The sequence below is a fragment of the Lepeophtheirus salmonis genome, chromosome 5, assembly GCF_016086655.4.
Source record: "Lepeophtheirus salmonis chromosome 5, UVic_Lsal_1.4, whole genome shotgun sequence".
Taxonomy (NCBI): Eukaryota; Metazoa; Arthropoda; class Copepoda; order Siphonostomatoida; family Caligidae; genus Lepeophtheirus; species Lepeophtheirus salmonis.
Genome location: NC_052135.2, coordinates 9,505,590 through 9,527,532, shown reverse-complemented (window position 1 = coordinate 9,527,532; position 21,943 = coordinate 9,505,590). Strand labels below are relative to the sequence as shown.

General features: G+C 30.7%; 2 protein-coding genes and 1 long non-coding RNA gene across 7 annotated transcripts; 1 reads left to right on the top strand and 2 right to left on the bottom strand.

Moving 5' to 3' along the window:
- Nucleotides 1-430: 430 nt before the first annotated feature.
- Nucleotides 431-801, bottom strand: LOC139905321 (uncharacterized). The gene is made up of 2 exons (XR_011779981.1): nucleotides 760-801; nucleotides 431-478 (listed from the first exon to the last, which is right to left on the bottom strand). It is a non-coding gene; the product is annotated as an uncharacterized lncRNA (long non-coding RNA).
- A 1,328-nt stretch (nucleotides 802-2,129) lies between these two features.
- Rab1 (RAS oncogene family member Rab1) lies at nucleotides 2,130-5,386 on the top strand. Of its 2 annotated transcripts, XM_040713266.2 has the most exons (6): nucleotides 2,394-2,619; nucleotides 3,698-3,910; nucleotides 4,017-4,200; nucleotides 4,384-4,667; nucleotides 4,728-4,790; nucleotides 4,847-5,386. In XM_040713266.2, the coding sequence occupies exons 1-4, from the start codon at nucleotides 2,606-2,608 to the stop codon at nucleotides 4,576-4,578; spliced, it is 606 nt and encodes a 201-aa protein (XP_040569200.1). In that variant the 5' UTR covers nucleotides 2,394-2,605; the 3' UTR covers nucleotides 4,579-4,667; nucleotides 4,728-4,790; nucleotides 4,847-5,386. The 2 variants fall into 2 exon arrangements, with proteins under 2 accessions (XP_040569199.1, XP_040569200.1); XM_040713265.2 differs by having other exon boundaries at nucleotides 2,130-2,619; nucleotides 4,728-5,386.
- Nucleotides 5,387-5,979: 593 nt separating this feature from the next.
- Nucleotides 5,980-20,515, bottom strand: LOC121118675 (uncharacterized). 4 transcript variants are annotated; one of them, XM_040713261.2, is made up of 6 exons: nucleotides 19,850-20,515; nucleotides 7,551-7,994; nucleotides 6,928-7,239; nucleotides 6,639-6,766; nucleotides 6,283-6,542; nucleotides 5,980-6,167 (listed from the first exon to the last, which is right to left on the bottom strand). In XM_040713261.2, exons 1-6 carry the CDS (start codon nucleotides 19,964-19,966, stop codon nucleotides 6,016-6,018), a joined length of 1,413 nt encoding a protein of 470 aa, XP_040569195.1. In that variant the 5' UTR covers nucleotides 19,967-20,515; the 3' UTR covers nucleotides 5,980-6,015. The 4 variants fall into 4 exon arrangements, with proteins under 4 accessions (XP_040569195.1, XP_040569196.1, XP_040569197.1 ...); XM_040713262.2 differs by having other exon boundaries at nucleotides 7,551-7,955; nucleotides 19,850-20,466; XM_040713263.2 differs by lacking the exon at nucleotides 19,850-20,515 and adding an exon at nucleotides 8,122-8,556.
- Nucleotides 20,516-21,943: the final 1,428 nt, after the last annotated feature.

Below are 21,943 nucleotides of genomic sequence, written 5' to 3'. Positions count from 1 at the left end.
CCATTTGAAGGCGATTACAATAACAATGACTCTGAAATGTTTTACGTAAACAATAGCCAACCAAATAAGCGAAGGAATTTATTTCAACTAAGTCGAGAGTGTTAACAAAAATGAATTCAAGATCCTCAATCTTTTCTTCATTGTGGAATTCGTAGTATCCATTGCTTTGATATACTCCAGATTTGCTGGAGTATTTAACAGCGCTATACGAAGACATTTCTATCCTAATTTTGGGATTTCAGGTCGATTTATTGGAAAAATTACTTTGTCTCCAAAGTTAATAAGATTTGAATAAGGCCACAAATTTATTTCTGATGATTATCAGCTGACTTCAGACAGTTTTCTTGGTGTCGTAAATCTTCTTATAGGGCTTTGGTTGTAACCAACGACCTAGATCGGTGTTTACAACTATATAGTTGTAACATTAAAATTTGAATAAGGTGTTTCCTTATTTTATTATTCACTTTAAAATAGTACACTATATAGAAAAAGAAAAATATTCCAGAAATATAGAAGCAATAGACAAGGTATTCCTTAGGCCTTATAGTAAAATAATCAGCTTAATCAATACCAGCAGATAATACAAATATTTCCCATCATTATATAGTTAAGAGAGGTTCAAGGCAGAGAACAGATGCAACTAGGAATGTTTCTAACTAGTATTACATTCGAGGCCAAAATTTTCGAATTCGGTTGAATTCGAGTTTTTGATAATTTACACATATTATGTAAAGTGGTTTCTTCTTGTTAATACATCACCTCTTCTTTTAATGTGAACGAAGCGTCTGTAGTAGTGCAGGATCGTTCTTAGAACTCTGAAGAATATAAAAACGAAGAAAATAATGAATGCCACATTTAATCTTGTCTTTACTTCGTTAAGAAAATAAAATATTTGGCTTAGTCGGACGAAAAATTAATAAATATCGTCTTTTATTCGTTTATTAGCTGACCAAATTAACAAGATTGCAATTGAGGCCATATTCTTCTTTATTATTTTGCATAATCATGCTTGGATTTTTGATATTTCGATTTGAATTAGAAATGCAGTCTATCATAAAAATTTATACTATTATTTTACAAGTGAACGTTATTATTTCACCATATTATGAAAATGGTCAATTAGAAATTGAATATTATTTTCATTTTTAAGACAAAATGTATGATCAGAACATGAACTATCCAAATTGCATTTGTTATTATTGAAAAAGAACACCATTTTCTTCAATTAGAGGCCTCTCGGAGTTAGGTTAATAACAGTAATGTGGCTTGTGATTTTAAAAAAGTTTGAGAAACTCTGCAATAACATGAATATTTATTTATTAAGTCTCCCACTTACAATTTTTTTTTTTTCTCCAGACAAAAATCCCTACACATCATGTTCCAACCAAGATACTTATATTTACCATCAAAGTCTGTGTATTCTCCAGTTGGAGGAGCCTCTGCACATTAACTTGCGTACAAATTAACCAACAGTTCAAGATAGCTATTGGTTCCAGCTACGCCGCTGCTAATGTGAAATGTAAAACGTAAGTAATTTTAAATAACTTAAATTTTTATTAATATGAATAATGATTCTCTGGTATGAGCAAAGTTTATTTTGTGAAGATTCCACAATTACATCGAGTGAAATAATTTAATACAGCAACTATTTCTGACTAATAAGTACAACTGTGTGACACGATAACTTCAGTAAGTCACCTATGAAGTGTTTTATATCAGGAAATATTTAAGTAAATTATTACCGTGATAATATTAAGTTTTCTACGAAATTTAATATTGCCACATATAATTTTAAAAATATATAATTTAATATTGCCACATATAATTTTAAAAATATATAATTAAATAGGCCAACGCTTTCATTCCTTAAAACATTATAATTATATAAATTGCTAACACTTTGCACTTCTTTACCACAACATTGAAACAAAGACAAAATATAAAACGTAAAATAATGAATGTCTTTAGAATTTAATTACGTATGAAGAGCTTGTTGCCATTTTTCATGAGTTCATGAGTCCTAATAAATTAATCTCAAACCAATGATGACGTCGCCTTACATATTTATTAATCGCGGAAATGACTCATCAAGTTTAAATGCAAGGCGTTTTCTGGAATATAAATATTGTGAGTCCTCTCGAAAGAGAGTAACATAAATTAATCATATGGTAGCATTGAGAGAAAACTGCCAACAACGTCAAAAGTCCTGCGTAAATATGGAGAGTGCTTAATTCCGTTTAAAATATATTCTTGATACAATAATTATCTGGTTGTGTGAAAATGTGCTTTTGTAAGGAACAAATGCGCATGAACCTAACAATCAACGAATGAAAAGGGAGAGTTAAAAAATGATAAAAAGTAAGGTAGAAAAAGAGCTCTATTCTGGGACCTTTAGTTAAGTAGTATAGGAAGGGGAGGCAAATTCTTATTCGTCACCCACTGTAGTGGAGAAAAAGAAAGAAAAAGAGAGAGAAAGAGAAAGAAAGAAGGAGAAGGAAGACTGATCAAAGAAATAAGGGAAAAATCTGTCAAAAGTTCTTCAGGGATACATATTTGGTTGGATTTCGTACTTTTCTTCGTAGTTGTGTAAAGCTTGATATAGACCATGAATCCAGAATAGTGAGTAAACTTATTGGATAAAGCGTATTTTTTGTGTAGGAGGAGGCCCATAAACCTTCTCCATCCTCTTGTCTCATGATCCCATCCGATCCTGTCCCATTTGTACATTATGAGGTATCCAGTTGAAGAATCCCTTTTTGCACTACTTTCGAATCTTGACCAGTTTTTCTAATTTTATTTCCTACTTAGCCATGAGATGGGAGTCGATGTTACTAGGAAGGACCTTGTCTTGATTCACTGTAGTTGAGATCCATTTCGTATGTCGTATTGAAAAGGCATTTCTATTCCGTGAAATAGGAGCTCTAAAGATTCTAAATATCTTCTCTCTTTTCAATGTACATGGTTCGTCAGTACAAAAGCAAGCTAGTATGAGTTTACTCAAAAAATAAGATTAGAATACCATTGTATTCTTATACGAATTATCTCAATTTCCTTCGATAAATTAATCTTATTCAGCTTTTGAAGGGCCTACAAATTGCACTAATTTCGTAATTTGCATTATACAAAGTTAATCGTCATAATAATAAAAAAAATGGATAGATTTTATTCGAAAAGCCATGTCATGGTCAAATTAAGTTTCATAAATCAAATAAACGTTCTAAACTATAGCTATTGTTCTTCAGTATCCTAATACACCCCACAACTTTGAATACAAAGCCTATAATTGCCTCAAATAGGGGGTGTTGACAATAAATGAAGTAAAAAAAAAAATTAAGAATTTTTCCTCTTTTTGATCGTTTTATGTTCATACAGCACATATTCATATTAATATACGTAAATGTACCATCTTCCAGAAAGAAATCTGTTTTAATACTTATTGTATCCATGAAGGGAATATCCTAAGAGGTTTGAATAATTAGTTAAATCTAGCATTGAACAATTTGATATTAAGCTTATGCTCTCTCCATTGAGATAAATTCATTAAAATTCAATTGTCATGTATTTTTTTTTCTGACTTAAAATTCTTAATTTATCATTTCTAATGGTTAATAGCTGTAAATTAATGTAAATATTAGTGAAAAGTGATGCTGGATATTAATGGGTATTTGTCTATTGTAATTTAAATTTATCTTTTCAGCGATTATTTATTCAAGCTGTTATTGATTGGCGATTCTGGTGTAGGCAAATCGTGCTTACTATTAAGATTTGCTGATGATACTTACACAGAAAGTTACATAAGTACAATTGGTGTTGACTTTAAGATTAGAACAATTGAACTCGACGGAAAGACTATCAAGTTGCAAATCTGGGATACTGCAGGCCAAGAAAGATTCAGAACTATCACATCCAGGTATTTTTCATTACTTTATATTATCATATATATTTTTAAATCATTTTGGAAGTTATACTTTAAATATTCACTTTTCAATTTGATACTTTTTTTTAAATGAATAAAGTTACTATCGTGGTGCCCACGGAATCATCGTTGTATATGACGTTACGGACCAGGATTCTTTTAATAACCTTAAGCAATGGCTTCAAGAAATTGATAGATACGCATGTGAAAATGTAAACAAGCTTCTTGTGGGAAACAAATGTGATCTGACAACAAAGAAGGTTGTAGATTATACAACTGCAAAAGTAAGTTTCGTCTGTGTATACATATATATTTCATTAAATTGTTTTTTGGAGTACCGAATGTTTATTAGGAATTATTAATGTAGGATTTGATTTTTATCGTTATTGTTACATTTGAGATAAATAGTGGTACACCACATTAAATGGACTTAATTACTTTGAATAATATATTGTATTTGTTAAAAGGAATACGCTGATCAGTTAAATATGCCGTTTTTGGAAGCCTCTGCTAAAAATGCAACCAACGTAGAGCAAGCTTTTATGACTATGGCAGCGGAAATTAAAAACAGAGTTGGACCTCCTGCTCCCTCTGGACCATCAGGACAAGTCAAGATTGATTCGACCCCTGTTTCATCCAAATCAGGGACTGGATGTTGCTAAGAATCTAAGTCGTCTCGTTACATACCTTTCTCTAATCCTATATTCCATTTTTTTTTAAATCATCTATTAAGTTTGTTTACAGTCATCAGGTATTATGGAAATATGTAATAGAATAATTGATCTTATTTTTTATGAAATATATTTTACAGCGATGTTTGCAACATTTCGATTGAGATTTGATCTTGAATATAACATTTTTACCAGGATTAAAGGTCATCATCATTATATGTAATTACGAACCACATCTTCAAATTGCTTCTGTTTTTAGCTGACATCTTTATACTTCGTCTTAATTAGTCTGAATTTCATTATCTAGTTGAAGAACAGAAGGAGCAAAATAAACTTGTCTAGAAATCATTGTCTATTATGTTTTGATTATTATTATTTCTTCTGAGTAAGTTTTTGTTCATATAATTAGATTAGGTTTAATTTTATAGATCGTTTTAATTATTAAAAAGTGTTATATTGATCCAATGTTTCTTTTAAATTTTTTTTTTGGTCCATTCGTTTTACGATTATATAATATATTATTAATTAGGAAGCAATCTAAAAAATTGCACCCTTCCTTGGATAATGCTGTGTATTGATCGGCCCTTCTCATTTGATTGTGTCTCCTTTAATATATTTGTATTAATAAACAATAATACAGAAAAGGTATTTTAATTGCTAAAAGCTTAATTTTTGGATGCAGACGTTTAACCAACATGAATTAAATAATTATTAAGTTATGTAATGCCAACGTGTAATTATTTTTTTCTCTTTTATTCCATTCCATTAAAATTTGTAAATAAATGATTTTTACATGAAACAGTTCTTTATTCCTTTGTGGTTTCTAAATTTTTTCAATTGGTGGTTTTTAATAAAATTAAAATATTAAATTATAAAGAGAATCTATTACTGTAAGAGGGAAAATTCGATATTTTCTCATAACGCACCTCTATTTTATGAGATATATACTCAAAAATAAAATGCATACTTTTAGACACTTATTATATTGAGATCATGTCATCAGTAAGCAGCTAAATATATTTTACTTGCTTCTCTATCCAAAATAAGAGTCTAAGCTTAATTAGTTTTTGATAATAAGAAAAGCCATGTGAAAATTATAAAAATGTCAACAAATTTTGCTTGAAATGAAGAACAAATTAAGCCGATCACTAATTAATTGGTCAAATATATGAATCTAGAGTTATACACTTGTATCCCAAAGAGCAAGTATTTTATTGAGGATATGATTGGATAAAGTTGATCATCCTGAAGAAAGCATTGCCATCCATGTAGTATGTAAAATGATAAATGAATATCCAAATATGTCAACTTATATTTTTTTGAGCGTAGAACTCAACATAAAGTTAAGATCAACCCGTTTAATTCTTAATCGTAATCTAAGAACGCGTTAAGTCATGTGATTACATTTATTTGTTCATAAAAAAATATTTATTTTGATGCTTTGTCAGGTACTGTTTCGGCCATTGTACATATTAATCTATCTCTTTTAGTAACAAATCCTAAAGCTTCTTCTGGTAATTTGGAAGGGTCGTCTACGATGCTTGTCTTGGCGCATAGTTTGGCCAATTTTCTATACGCATCTGAAAAATAAGTATATAATAATAAGTCTTGGCTATTTATCTAAAAATTAAGACTTTTTCCAAATATTATATCCATATACAAATAGGAAACGAATTATGTTTAATAAAATTTTACCTTTTCGTAATTGGTGGAGGGACATATTCTTAGAAATCCACATTGAGCTTTTTTTTCTTAATATGTCAATCGATGAGGCATCAACTTCCCTATCAAAACTATGAACAAAATGTCCCATTATATTAGTAAAGACCCAATATCTCCAGTCTTCAATAGTTTTTTCAACCACATGATCGTGGAATCGGTCTGCTAAACTTCGAGAAGCAAGGACTTTTGGAACTAAAACCACTCCATTATCTGGTAACTCGCTCTGGAAATGCCTAAAAAATATGAATATCAAGAAATATTTATGTAAACATATGATAGATCAATCTTTAGAACAATTCGTTTTTACTATAAAAAAAGTGTATAGTTACTCAATTTCTCGATTTAATTTTTCAATTTCTTCTTTAAGGGAACAGATGTGGTCCGTTGTTTTGTTGTTGAATGCTTGACTATCCTTAATGAATTTACCAGCCTCATATAATATGCTGGCTTGACTTATCTATTCAAATAAACGCATATTTAGTACTGAGTTCCTACTGTAACAAATGTTAATAAAATTAAATAACTTAAAAATGAGGTTATCATTTATTTAAAATTAAGTATTCCTCATTTCCATGGTGAAGTTACAGTTTCAAAAAGCTATTAGAATGTTTCTTTAACCTTTTCCTCTTCGGGTGATCCAAGATGTGGTAATACTCTTTGCAATTCATCTAAGCCTTGCTTAATAGAGTCTCTCCTTCTATTTTCAGTAGATGAATGGGATCCGGATATAGAGTTTGGTAAAGGTATACACTTTTTTCGAAAGCGCTTTTCCTCTGATGTATATATTTCAAGTTCTTCAATTGGTTCAACGACATCACTGGTAGTACCGCCATTAGATTTACTTCGTCGAGAGCGTTTGTTTGTTTTAACTGTTCGAGCATCATCATTTTCTTGTGGTTTTTCTTGTTTTTGACTATTGTTTTGGTCAACCTAATTAGAATAATTAGGTTACAAGCAACAAATAAAAGGCATGAAGTATAATGTAGGTCTTATTGGGTTATCGATACAGCGAGAACGTTAGAAACTCCACAAATGACTTGAATTTAAAATAAATTATTGATACGAAAAATGTTTACATTAAACTAATTTTAACAATTAAGTCAAAATAATTATATGTAAAGTCGAAACATACTGCAGGAACTTTCTTCAGTGCCATTATTCAGATAAGCTTTTTAATCACAGTTAAACGAAATATCTATTTACTCGATCATTATCTAGTACTAATTTAACTGTTCTATCACCTGATTGAATCCAGGTCTTTTGCTGATGTGTCCGTCTCCTTTTTCAGCCTCAAATGAGAATTTTGACCTTTCTCTAGGTTGGAGCGTTGTTGGAAAGCTGATATTGTACGTACTTGTAGAAGGAACATTAACAGATGGATGTATATGAGGTTGATAGATTCTTGGATGATGATTGTTTTCATATTCTAGAATGGTATCTAATCCATCTGTGGAAGATTCTTTATACTCCTTTGCGTTTGATCCGAAGTTCCAGTTGCTTAAATTAAAAGGAAGATGTGAAGAAGAAGGAGGAGTTTGAAGGGTAGGGGATACATCGGGTAAGAAGAATTCCTCAAGGTTTGATCCGGTGGTTGATTTGTACCCAATTTCATGTGCCGAGGCTCCTCCAACGGGAGAACACACAGACTGTGACGGTGAATATGTATCATTAATATCTACACTACGCTAAAAAAATAAGAGCCAAAAATAAGTTTAAAAGATTGAAAAGAAACAATCTATCAAAATTTATAATTTTTTTTAATGGCTGGAAGCATCCACTTTCCTTGCATGTTGGAAGGATATATATACGTACATTAATTGACCCCCTTTCTTCAGCAAAAGGAAGAGCTAAATCTTTTAATAAATCAAAACACATGACTATGATACTATCATTTTTCTTGTACGACTAAACTAAATGATAAATTTTGTATCTAATGATCATTAATAAATCAAACATTTGTTCACATTATCTTTGAATTTCCCCTTCCACTCTCTTTTTCTCCGCTTTTAAACACTGATTCTTCTTCAGACCTCAACTACCAAATAAAAATGAGTATCCGTCGTCTAAATGTCATAATTTTATATTTAATTCAGAGTTAACAATATTTAAGTAAAAGGGGAACACATTTTTACGTGTGCCCTTGCATACGTAATCAAAAAAATCTAAATCCTTAACTCCATCAAAAGGTATATCTTTATTTATTCAAATTTTGATAAAAAGGTAATAACATGTCGTTTTATGTATTATAAAGTCATTTTATCATGTACAATCATACTGAAATAACATCTATTCTAAGATAAAAAATACACAGAAAATAATTTATAAAATTAAACATGTCTAAGAAGTAGAGATACAACGCAATTCATGACTTCCATATTATGTATGACCTTTGTACACACACAGAGCACAATGTGTTCTTTTACAGATTTTTTTTTTTTTTACGTATTTATGAAATATACATTAGGGCGAACCGAAAAAACAAAAAGTAAAAAAGTTGTATAGAGCAAGTTCTATTTCAATGTTATACAGATAAATAAGCATACATGCCAAAATTCAGATTTATGGGAAACTTTTTTGGCTGCCGACAATGAATTGAAATATCTTTGTCTCATATTATTTTATGATACTTCATTTTTTTAGCATACGTTGCATGATAATTCGAAAAATTCAAGTTTAATAGGGGATAAATTATTAAGTGATATCTTAATTCAAAGAATTTCAAAAATATGTAACAGTGGTTCTAAAACTTCTTTCATTGACTTATCCCCTTCGAGATATGTTATCAGCCACGTATTCCTTTCCCCCGTACAAATTTTTTTTTTTGATAATAAATAAATACATGTTTTTCTTTTGTAAGTTTCACCTACCTTCCAAAGATTCTCCACGTACCCCCATTTGAGAATCATTTGGCTATAGACAACTAAAATTGGTTTTACATATTTGTATAACCTCAAAAATAAATAAAGAAGAAAAAAATATAGTGGAAATGGGACCATTTTGACTTCACTTGTTCATTCCTTGTTATGTTGTTTTTAAATATATTTGATAAAGTATTATTATTTCTTTATATACCTCTTCAGCTAGTGTTGTATCAGTCCTTATTTATTCGGTCCAGGCCAGTCTTAGGATCAGTCCTATCAGTCATTGGGACCGATCCTTAAGACTGTTGGTCCTTTGAACTGTCAGTACTAGAGCCCATTAAAACAAGAAGAAATAAAGTTGAGTGACGTCACCAAGTACCGAACTTTATAATTTTTAGGACAGAACTGGACGGGACTCCAGTCTTCAGTCCTAAATAAGGACTGAAACAACACTATCTTTAAGTATACCCAGGTTAAGACAAAGTCGTGTGAAGATATGTTTAAAGTTTTGGAAGAAAGTATAAATAAACAACAATCTAATAATTTTATATTATTTTAATGCCATCGCATATTCAACAAATCCATAAAATAAACTTATAAAAATGCTAGTATCTTAATTAACAAGATGATACATTATATCTTCTGGATACTTGATATAACAATATAATTAAGTATTTTAACAATCAGTTACTATTAAAAAAATGACTATCAAGTGATAATTTATTTTAAGATTTGTATTAGCATAGAATGGCTTCAACAACTCGTGAAAAATTTTACTCTTTTTGAAAGTGTTTGTGGCTTAAGCGAAACTCAAACGCCAAGATACAAAGATGTGACCAAGTAAGTTTTATGGCATAAGGTGGAATCTAAATCCTCAACTTAAAAAAAACCTTCTGTGTAGGAAATAAGTCAAATTGTAGCTATCAGAGTCATCAATATTATCCAACATCTGCACTTGTCTGTGCAAAAAGAATAGTAGATCTGATAGTATTTTATTATGAATTGGATGAAATCTTTTACCAAGAAAATATTTATTAATTTATGGATGATTGACATACTTTATATGATATTTCATCTTGTAAATCTATAAATTTTTTATCATGTGAATATCTAGTGACTAAAAAAATTCCTGTAATGGTACAAAACTTAAAATAAAATCTTTGCCTTCATATGCAGAAGCATGTGACAGGGTAGATGTGTCAGATAGAGGAGCTCCATGACTATCTACGTCTCTATTGGATGCTATTGGACTTATCCGTAAATCTAGCGTAAAAAATATCATAGACAAAAATTAGATTAGGAGAATTAGAAGAAGATAAGAATGTGCTTTAAACATGCCTGTGATAATAACAGGTACATATTTTGATTCAAAGCGAGATGAATTATATAATAATGTAAATTAGCTGATAAGTTATATCGAAAATAAATAAATAGAAGGGCATGTTTCTTTAATTTTCGAACCGAATAACAAGTATTTAGGACATTTTACCCCAAATACTGGAAAAGGTTGTCGCTTGTATGATGGAATTATTAGCCTTTTAAGTAAAAAATATTCGCTTGAATTCCATTGCAGCTATTAAATATGATGGTACAAATGCCAATACAGGGTATTAAGGCGGGGTTATAACGTTTTTGAAAGAATATATTTAATAATGCATGCAAACAAGCTTCTTCCGTCCCATTAAATTACTGAGATAGATGGAATAACAACTGACCCTTGTGGATTTTTTGGACCCATAGGGAAAAAGCTTGCAACAAGTAAAATTTTGCCAATCGTAACTTGTGTTCCAGATTCAGTTTCTCCTGCTTTAACAGATTATAAAGATTTGAGTACAGATCAAAAATATTCATATCAAATTCATCATGCTATATCGGAAGGGTATGTTTCGGATTTAACCCATAAAAATTCAATTAAACTTTTTGTATTGAATATTTTATGATGTAATGAAAGTCGCCATTTTAATAAAATTAAAAGATAGAAAATTTCAATCGAGTGTCAGTAGGTAAAAAAATTACTTTTCTGAGATGAAATTTGGCATACTGTTTTTCAACAGTACTTATCAACTTTTTATTACTATCCTATACATTTTTTAATTTATAAAAAAATGGTTTTACCCCTCCCCTTAAAAACTCCCCCACCCTAATATATAGGGTGGTCTGATAAATTTGGATAAGCTTTAAAAAGCTTATAACTAACTAACTGGATGGGGTAGAACTATAATTTTTTTATTATTTGAAAGCTACATTTAATGATTCATGATGAGATCCACCTCTTTTGATATCTTCAGCCCCGTGTAGTTGGAAGCTTAGGGGTTCCCGGGCGACCTTGTGCGGAAACAGTATTGCCATTGTACTGATTCTGGGTTTGTACTTTTAATTTACATTCCCTGGATGTATACAAGGTTGATAGAAATACAAGGTTATACCATAACGCGTCTACGACTGATGTTTGACTTCCATCACGCTTCTAATATTGACGTCATAGTAGATGAGCGGTTGCGTGTTTTGTCAAAATCTGTTTTTTCTACTCAGCAGTCGGTACGATACATTAAATCGAACATTTGAGCAATAGTGACGTCATAGAATATGAGTGTTTGCATGTTGTGTCAAAATCTGCTTGTCTTGGCCAGCAATAACATATCAGATTGAAAATTCTAGCAAGCCCGATTACACGATGATCTAATCTTGTATTTCTATTGCTTTGGATAGTTGGAGTAGCCCAAGAAAGAAATTCCACCTTCCAACAGTACACGTGGCCAAAAAAGTGTAGGATATCTTGGCCACAAAATGTCCTCACTTTTGGAGCCTGGAGTTTTGGCCTGAAACAGGCTATGCGATTTCTATCTCGCGGGAGGGTCTAGCATGAGGCCTATTCCAAGTATAATTAGTCTGTATAGACCCTTAAGAAGTCTATTACCCATACAATGGGAAAGTTGGATCTGCACGAGGTCGACCGGGCCTGCCAATGCTTCCGGCGACGCTTGGCCGGGGTTATCAAGAGAAGCAGATCTAATTATGAATAATTGAATTTTATTAAATGTAGCTTTCAAATTATTAAAAAAAATATGGTTATACCCTTTTTAAGTCGTTTGTTATAAGCCTTTAAAGATTTCCCAATTTATCTGGAGCACCCTTTACATACAAGGAAAAAATATCTATTTCAATAACATAAATATCGTAATGGGAGATTTCTGTACTTACATATACATGCATTCAAACTTGCCTAATTGAATCTTTGCTCCTAATAATGTAGTAACTCTGCACTATTGCACCCAATAAATTCCTAAAAGTGTACTAGGGGAGATTCCCTTGTCACTATTACCAATAGACCAGGGTATATTGATAAAAAGGTATGTATTTAGGAATAATATGTTGAAATATATGTATTTGAATATAAATACACTTGAACATTCAATCTAAGAAAAATATCTTCATTCGATTCAATATTAGTGCTTAGACCAATTTTTTTCCAGTTTGGCATTAAGTGATTTTTTCTAGACTGATCTAGAACCATGTGCATAAATTTAAATCCTAAATAGAAATGTAAATCAAGGACCGAAATTTCATTTTCTAAAAAAGCAGGACCGTACATAACAATTTTTCTTTCTTTAATAAAAAAGGTATTAAGTGATACGTTTTTCATAGACAAAATTTTACTACGAGACCGGCACAGACTTAACTATGTCCTAATTAGTTCGATCTTACAACAATTATAGCGGTCTTAGGCAGAAGCCCAAACATAGCAAATCCCTTTTTAAAATTGTCCACTTCAATTCTCCCTTTAATCAATAGTCTTGCCTGACTCTAAAAATTTCAGCGTCCCTCCTTTGAACAAGCCGCTGTAAACTTGTCTTATATGAAGATATTTTTTTATTCAGAACACAAAATATTGACTCTAATTAATTAAGATTTGTATTTTTGTTCGGACAAATATATCAAATGTCTCCAAAATAGCGTGAAATTGTAAATTTGAAAATAAATTAACTAGTGGTTCAATTAAAATACATATCGAGGACGTAACCAGGGTTTGAGAATGGAGGTGTGTTGGCCGGATGGAGTGAAAATTAATATATATTAATAGGCCAATCATAACTACTGCAAAAAAAATAAAATCTTACGACTCTATAAATATAATATGTGTTATATAAGTCGCTACACGATAAACTAATTGAACAAGTTGCAATTTATTGGACTTAAAATGCTTTATTTAATTATAAAACCAACCATTTTAATTAGCAAATATTATTTGATACTATCACTTAATTTTGATTACTAATTTATTGTGTTATACCTTATAGGCATTTGAGCTTTATAATGTGCCACAGAATACATATCCATTAGTAAGGCTTACTAAACGAGTCAAAAATCTCTTAATGAATAAATAAACCATCCATGGACACGTTTGTTACCTTTATTGTATCTTGCAACCTTTCATAGAAAAAGAAACAGAAAAAAACCCCAAAATAAGTTGGTAGTTAGTCAATTTTACCCAACTATGCATTTATTATACAAAAATTGTTGGCTATTGTTCACAGCTGCAAAAAAACCCTCATTTTAACTCGACCAATCAAAGCTCAGAACAATGAACGGGAGAAAGAAGCATGAACATTAACAGGTGACAACAAATTATACTTTATATTTTAGTGTTAGAGAGGTAACGCCGTGTGGAATATTTGATTATTACATTATCCTGATAACAACTACTTCAAATTATTCATCTCATTGTTTGACTACAGCTTGTACACAGCATAAATATGCAATATATATTTTACTTGAAACATTTAGTCAATTGATTTTAAACTTTACATACTACACGCTTTTTTGGAGAATTTTAATTACTTTTTTGAACAAAAAAAGAAGAAGGCATGAGAGCTAATAATTATGTGTGATGAGTACTGTTGGATTTCGGTCTGAACCGGCCTCAAAGCAAAATTTTACCTACACAAAAATATGTATTGATCCGATCCAACGTCCAAAAATGACAATATTTTAGAAAAGAGAAATAAAATTTCGGTGTAAGATATAAATTACAGTCTTCGGTTTGAATAAATGGGTCTTTAAAATACCTTATAGCCAAACTGACACAAAAAAACGGTCTTGGACTGAGTCTCAACACTAGTAATTAGTATTAATATACATTAGTTTGGATCAGTCTAAGAAAACTAAAAAGACTTAAGTCCTATCAGTTCGGTTCTAATAAAATGTGTCAGTCCTAGGACGGATCCTTATCGGTCTTTAATACTCTAGTATTATACGTAGAGCTTACATTTTTGTAAGGAAAAAGAACGTGCGACATATGGTACCAATGAATTAAGAGCCTTGTTAATATCAACTACCTGAATGAATTACTTCTATAAAGAGAAGCACCTTTTACATTTGAAGTAGCATAAGTGGAGGGAAACTATTGTAATTATATTTGATTTCATATATATTTATTTTATTATGCATTTTCAAAACAATTTACACATAAGATAGGCGAGAATGCTTACATCAAAGAAAAAAAAAAGGAAAAGAAGGAGCACTTTTTTAATTCTTAAAATAAGTTTTTTCATTACAAACATATCAACTCGTATTATACGCTCTAGCTCAGGGATGTCCAAACCATAGCCCGGAGGCCGTATTTCCGCCTGCTTAATTTTTAAGTGTGGCCAACTATCCATTCTTACTTCAAGTAGTATTTTGAAGTAAAATTGTCACAATATAACTAAAACACGTCGAATGCGCATAATATGTAATTCATATTACTATCCAAATAAAGAAATTTTTGAAAAATTGTCACTGTAATAAAAGTAATGGGAACACAGGGAGAAATTTTTTTCTCAAGGATTTCTTTTCTAAAAGAAGTAGAGCAAAATTTTTAATTTTTCCAAAAAATTCCAAAAACCAAGCCCCTTTTCAAGGAGTTTGGCCTTGAAAATTTAGATTCGGCCTAAATTTGAAATATATGTGTATTTAACAATTTTGTTTTATGGAGTTATTTTTCATGAAATTTAATTTAAAAGGTTCTATGGTCCATTATTAAAAGGTTGGTGATCCCTATTCTAGCTATCATTAATTGTTTTCTTCATTTTCATATATTTTAATCCTAGTTAAGAGGGAAGAACCTACGTGGACTGAAAGATAGTCTAATGGGAAGTTAGGACCGTTGAATTGTAAAAAATTTCGGGCCGTAAAAAATAGACTGAAAAGGGGAAGAAGGACTACATAGAAATCAGTCCTAGCACCGACCAAACATTAAAAACGATACAACACTAATATACATACATATTGCTTATTTTGAATAATTAATTTGTACAGAAAGGGAGAAAAAATGTAAAAAAAAGATTAACGAACGATTGCATTTTTTTATGAATAAAAACGATGCCTTCATATTGCTAAATTAAGCAATAATGAATCATATCATATAATAGGAATAATAATAAACAGCATAACTTTAATTAATTAAATGATTACACAAGCACCTATTTAAATTGAATATCTGAATAATTGCGAGTCTAAGAGAAAAATAAATTGTTCTGATGAACAAGCTTCTCCCGTTTTATTATTATTAGTCCCTGACATTAGGAGATACATAATTCAATTTCTCAAAATCTTCCTTGACATCCACAAATAGTTAATTATATCAAAAAGATATTGGAGTAAAATCAAAAGTATAAATACTGCCTTGGTACCAGGGTCGCTGTTGGGACTTTTAAAGTAGGGAGATCATTCAAAGGTGTACTTTTTTTTTGAATTTTTTCATACTTCATAAATGATGTAAAGCAACCTTAAAGAGACATGCCCCTCTCTCTAACGACGTCCATGCTTGATAATAAGTTCGAACTCAGTAGTATCTAGATTAAAACATGTTTCTATAACAGAGTCAACAAATGAAAGATACAAATAGGAAGAGCTATAACTAAAGGACTGAGTGGACACTCAAGGCAAGGAAAATAGGATTTAGTAGTTCTCAATTCTGATTGGCTTAAAATTAGAAACTGCAACATGTTCCTTCAGGCACGCCACGCAGCCAGTTTGAACAGGCTGTCTCCGTCCTAGTGAAAAGAGAAGAATAAGGGCGATTACGCCACGACAATAACACGATATTATAGGTCGGTGTTAGGAACATAGTGTTCCTTGTTTTTAGATTGAATTGTTTATTTTTCCCTTGACTGCTCTTTCCCTCGAGGCCTTTAGCTATAACTAGTGTAGTGCCAGTCCTCATTTATTTGGTCCAGTTCAGTCCAGTCTTTGGACTGGTTCTTAATCTGTCTCTTCTTCGGAATGTCAGTAAGGTAATTTATTTAAAAAAGAAGAAATCAAGCTGAGTGACACCGTCAAAGACCGAACTTTATATGTTTTTACGACTGAACAGGACCGGACTGAGAGTAACTGCAGTCTTAAATCTTAAAGTCTTAAATGAAGAGCTACAAGAGTAGGGAGTTAAAAACGTTGATTGTGAAATATAAACATAATTTAAATGTTGTTATTCAAAAACTGCAGAATTGTGTTAAACAGTCGTTTATTTTTAGTTGTGCCAGATCTCTGACTGCAAAAGAATGTGATTAATAGCATAAATATTATATCAATTTTCTTTTAGCTTTTCAACTTTCAAAGAAGATTCTGGTAATTTGGAGTACTCCTCAAAAGCAAAAGAGCCCGCCCCTCTCGAGTGAGAAATATTTTATATTCCTCGGAAATTAATAGAAATTTAATAGACATTTAATTAAAAAGGTCATGGAAATGGAAATCCTTTTAAAAAAAATGAAGATATTTTCCAGGAACTATCTTTCCTAAAAAAAAGTCATTGAAAATAAAAATTCTTGTAAACACTCTAAAAGGAAACTAGACAAAAATTAAAAGTTTCTCTAAAAAATGTATAGATCCAAATTTAATAAAGAAAGAAAGAAATGTCAAAAAATCTTCAAATATAATGAAGATATGAGATTTATTTTCTAAAACAAACACAAGATCCGAAATTCCTTTAACAAAGTGCTAATTTTTCTTAAAAATAATAGACTTAAATAAATTTGTAGTGAAGCGGCACTTTTGAACATCGTGCTACTACTGGTGCAGTGCCCCTCCTTGGATATATACCTAGGTACAGCACTGAATGTAGGGGTCTATTATGTATGTAGATTGATAATTCATTATTAGTTATCATGGACGAAGGATCAGTTTATCAGACTCTGTGACTAATAAAAGGACAATTTAATTAGTAGAATTTTCCATGTAATGCAGAGCCCGTGCTGAGTTTTCTTTGGGGTATATTTTTTCAAATTTTCCAACTGACCTTTTATTGTCAGATTGGGTCCTTTCATTTTCTCTAAAAATAGTAAAAGGCCTTTTATAGGAATAGTTTGGTTCTAATGATCTAATGACTTTTTTTTAGAAAAAAAGTAATGCTGTATTTTATTTTTTTAATGATCTTTCTAGCCCCTTTTCCTATACGTAGTCAATATTTAGTTTAATGACGTTTTTTTCATTTTTTTACAAAAGTATATTTTCTTTCTATTTCTTAAACAAGGTACATTTGAATTTTTTTAATACCACTACTTATATAATCAAAAATTTCTGAGCGTCACCCCATTTCTTCCCGTCAGATACTCCTTATGGGGTTAGTCCTGATACCTTTTCCCCACTTATCGCAGTTTTTGGGAACACAAAAATCTGCGTCGTACGGGGACATTTACTAAAACCAATGAAATGGGAGAAATTATTCTTCAATGTCCACTTTTTACTATTTTTCCTTTGCTTTTTTTTTATAGTAAGGATAGACAAGTAAAACATTTTATTAATGATAAATTATGATTTAAAATAATTGTAAAATTGAATCTTAATCGTGTATTTACTTGATTATGAATTGGGCTGATTAAACACTGTAAAATTTCAATAATCGTAGTTTAAACCAAAAGTTTTGAGTCTAGGTATCAAATCAAATACAGGACAATCTCCCTATGCAAAATTATACACTTCTATTACATGAATATAATGGTATAGTATAAAAAAACTCAACTAATATCCACAAAAATTATCTTTTAGCTCAATATATAGTTTTTTATCATTTATTATCATATAATAAAAGATGTGATATGAAGGAAATATATAGCTCACTATATGGGAGTCAGAATAGTTCCTAATATTGCGTTTTGTGTGTTTGAAACCGCGTTATGCAGGGACCTCCTCTACTTCATTAAAAGAAGTATGTACTGTACAATTATCTACAAGGAATATAGTACTAAATATATATATACTCAGAGTAATGAATAAAGGGGATTTCTAATCTTGTTCAGGCCAAGCCATTGACCTTAACCCCAGCTTGATCAACTATGAAATAAGTAGTTGTGCTTATTTTCCCTCTATTTGATTATTTTTATCACACTGTTCTAAAGAGAAGAAATATAAACATATCGTTGAAACACTATGTTCTCCCGTCTCCATGTGTTTTGTTAAATGAAAATTAGTGATAGTTGAACTTCCAAAAGGAAAAAAATATATATAATGGTACTTTTTGCAAATTATGATGAAGGTTTCTCTCACTTTTAAGGGATATTATTACCTTTGTGTAAAGTAGAAGAAAATGATTTGATTTATATACTTGCAAATTAAGACAATTTGGTCGTATGTCAAGTTTGACTTGAACCCTCATTTGCAATCATGAATAAAATAAGAAAATCAATTTGTATAAGGATAGCACATTAATTATAATAAAGAACAAATATATCCTATAATCTATCTATCTGAGAAAAACACATATGTTTGCTTAGCGATATGGTGATTCAGATCAAAATCACTTATATTCAAACTAGTGATGTGTCGGTCCTTATATAGGACCAAGGACTTTGGTCCAGTCCCACTTGTTGGTCATAAAAGACGCTAAAATTGGATGTTATTGAAGGTGTTTTTTTTGTTCCGTTATATAATATAATAAAAAATATAACTTAGTAAAAATATTACAATGAAAATATGAATATTTTTTGCAAGATATGTGCAACGATCTTAATAAATATCTCATATTTCTTATTTGGCTTAATACAGAATCGATGTTTTTTTGAAAAGTTCTAAAAACTGACAATTAAAGATTGGTTCCAAGGACCAATAGTTTTAAGGAGTGGTCCTTGGACTGGACTGGACCGAATAAATAATTACCGACACAGCCCTAACTAAAATCCATTACAAGCATGTTTTTTAACTGTACAAATTATAATTCAAATGTATATAATTTCAGTGATATGGTGTTAGATTTTGATTAGAAAAATAGAGGAGAATAAGGAAAGGTTGTCTTAACGACAGTTTTATAAATAGTTTCGAAAAGAAGGAAAAAAAAAAAAATGATAAGAAATTGCTTACAGATGCCTTGTAGTTACAAAACACTCCTTCTCCAATTTCTTGTTCGTTGCTATCTTTATCTCAATATCTCTTAACATACACAGTGTGTTGTGAAGAAAGAGAGAACAAATGGGAGAAGTAGAGTGGGGAGGGGGGTTATTTAAAACAAGTATAAAATGATTGAAAAAATAGATCCAAAAGTTTTGTCGTCATACTGACCTCAAAGAAGAATTATCCCAAGATTATATATTGCATATCTAGTATCTACCTAGTTGCGAGGCGTTCCACTTATTGAATCAAGGGGGAAAAAATAATCAATTCTCCCCTTCTTATACCAAAGATTACTCGAATAATAATTGTACTATCATTACCGTGAATAAATCTGTGTCCAAAATCACATCCAAGTTAGGAAAAGGATCATGTAGGCTGAGTAAAGATGATAAATCCTGATGTGGTGTCATACTCATCAGAGGTGAATGCTCCACCATTCCACACTCAAATAATTAGTAAATAAATATTAACAAAATTGTATTTAACTTAATATCAAGACGGAACCCGGGTCTTTAAGAATTTCTTTCTCCAGAGTCCAAGTGAGGGAAGCATTATGTTTTTGAACATTGTTTAGGTGAGGAAATAATGACTGCTGCCGGGAATGACTTCTTAAATACCTTCACAACGTCTCTTTGGAATTTGCTTGGAGGATATTCCAAAATTCCAAATTCAGCACTTTTTAGTTCTTCAAAATCGTTTTATGTATTTATAAATAGCTTCGTTTCAACACTCTATGAATGTACTTTAGGGGAATATAAATGTTTTTCACTCTTGTGTAGGTGTGTGTGTATGTTTGAATATTTTGTATGTTCTCCTTGTAACAGTGCATATATGTAAGAAGAGAGAGAGAGAGAAACTTATGATATTCCCTTCGAAACAGTGGTGACTGCTGATGTTCCATATATTAAGTTTCTTCTTCTATTTCTTTTCCCCAACTACTTTATATTTATTAATATCTTAGTTTAAGTCTTCTGCCACTAATTTACATTAACGCCTTGCGCGTAGATATATATATATATTCTACATGCTTCATAGTTATGCTTCACTTAAATTATAATTCTTTATTCATTTTTTTTAATGACGTAGATTTTCTATACTTAATATATCCAAGAGCGCAGGGATTCAGACTCAGTGGTTGAGTTCAAATGGTATTAATTAGAACATCAAATCTTAAAATTATGATCTCAAATAATTTAATTTTTCTTCCATTAAATTTCAATTATTCGAGGATTGCTGTTTTTTTAGGGAAGGGGGTGACGGCTAGCTCAAAAATAATAGATATTTTTCTATTTGTTTATTTATCTAAAATATGTTTTATTTTTATGTCGAATAAAACATCTGCATGCTGTACACTTAAAACAACCAAAAATGTCAAAGTTATGTCTGAATCTTTAAACATAGTTTTATAGAGTACTAAGAATTTGTCTTATACCGTCATTTTGTTATCATTTGAAAATAGGGAATATTGTTTTATTGTTACAATTTATTCTTTCGACTAGAAGCAAAGCCTTGTATTTATTGAGAAGAATATGCTCAATCTTTATTAATAACTAGGGGTATTGTTAGCTTTCATCATTCGGAGGGGCTTAGCCCCAAAAATTATCAACACTGTAATATGATTAGGTTTATTTTATAATATAAAAGAATAAAAAATTGGGGGCATCAAAGACTTTTTTTTTTGGGAAGTGTGGTGCTCAAGTCCCAAAGAAGGGTCCAGCGACGCCACTGTTTATAACTTACATATATCAGATTCTAACTTGTATTAAAAATATATCCTACCATCATTAATCATTATACGTTTTTATTTACATATTGTAGAATATGAATTAATTATTACATTTGAACAGATAAGATATTTGTCTTCACTTATCCTACTTTTCTCGTCCATAATCAAGTGAAAAACAAAATGTATTGTAAAAATATTACCATTTTATCTGGATTTTGAATACTTAATCATTTGATTTACTTCAAATAATACTGCCTTCTTTGGCATAAAGTATGATTCATTACAGACATTAAGTCTTTTTTTTTTTAAATGCTCGATAATTAAATTTATTCTCATGAGTCATGATGACTAGAGTTGAGTAATTGGTAATGATAAAAGAACGGGTGGAGAAGTTGAGGAAAATCATTTGTTTAATGTGCATGTTAAAAAACAAAAACGAAAATTAATATGGTAATCCTCCCAATTTGAAAAAAAGTTTTGGAGGAGATCAGGTAAAATCATCAGCAGTGACAAGGGAGGAGGGGAGTAGGAAATAAAATAGTACATTGGGAAGAATTACTCCATTATTGATCCCTGATTCTACTTTGAGTACAACATCTACTTGCAATTATCACTTAGCAACAAATCCTTAGGGCTACGCTCTCTCTTTTATGAGCAAATACGAACGTTCAATCATGTATAAGGTATC

Bases quoted from the DNA above. Each gene is read 5' to 3' on its own strand.
- Rab1 (XM_040713265.2), top strand. The intron at 3,911-4,016 runs GTATTTTTCATT...AAATGAATAAAG, and splicing joins TTCAGAACTATCACATCCAG to TTACTATCGTGGTGCCCACG. The intron at 4,201-4,383 runs GTAAGTTTCGTC...ATTTGTTAAAAG, and splicing joins TAGATTATACAACTGCAAAA to GAATACGCTGATCAGTTAAA.
- LOC121118675 (XM_040713261.2), bottom strand. From the start codon at position 19,966: ATGGTGGAGCATTCACCTCTGATGAGTATGACACCACATCAGGATTTA. The intron at 6,767-6,927 runs GTTAAAGAAACA...TTATTTGAATAG, and splicing joins GATCACCCGAAGAGGAAAAG to ATAAGTCAAGCCAGCATATT. The intron at 6,543-6,638 runs GTAACTATACAC...CATATTTTTTAG, and splicing joins AAATTAAATCGAGAAATTGA to GCATTTCCAGAGCGAGTTAC.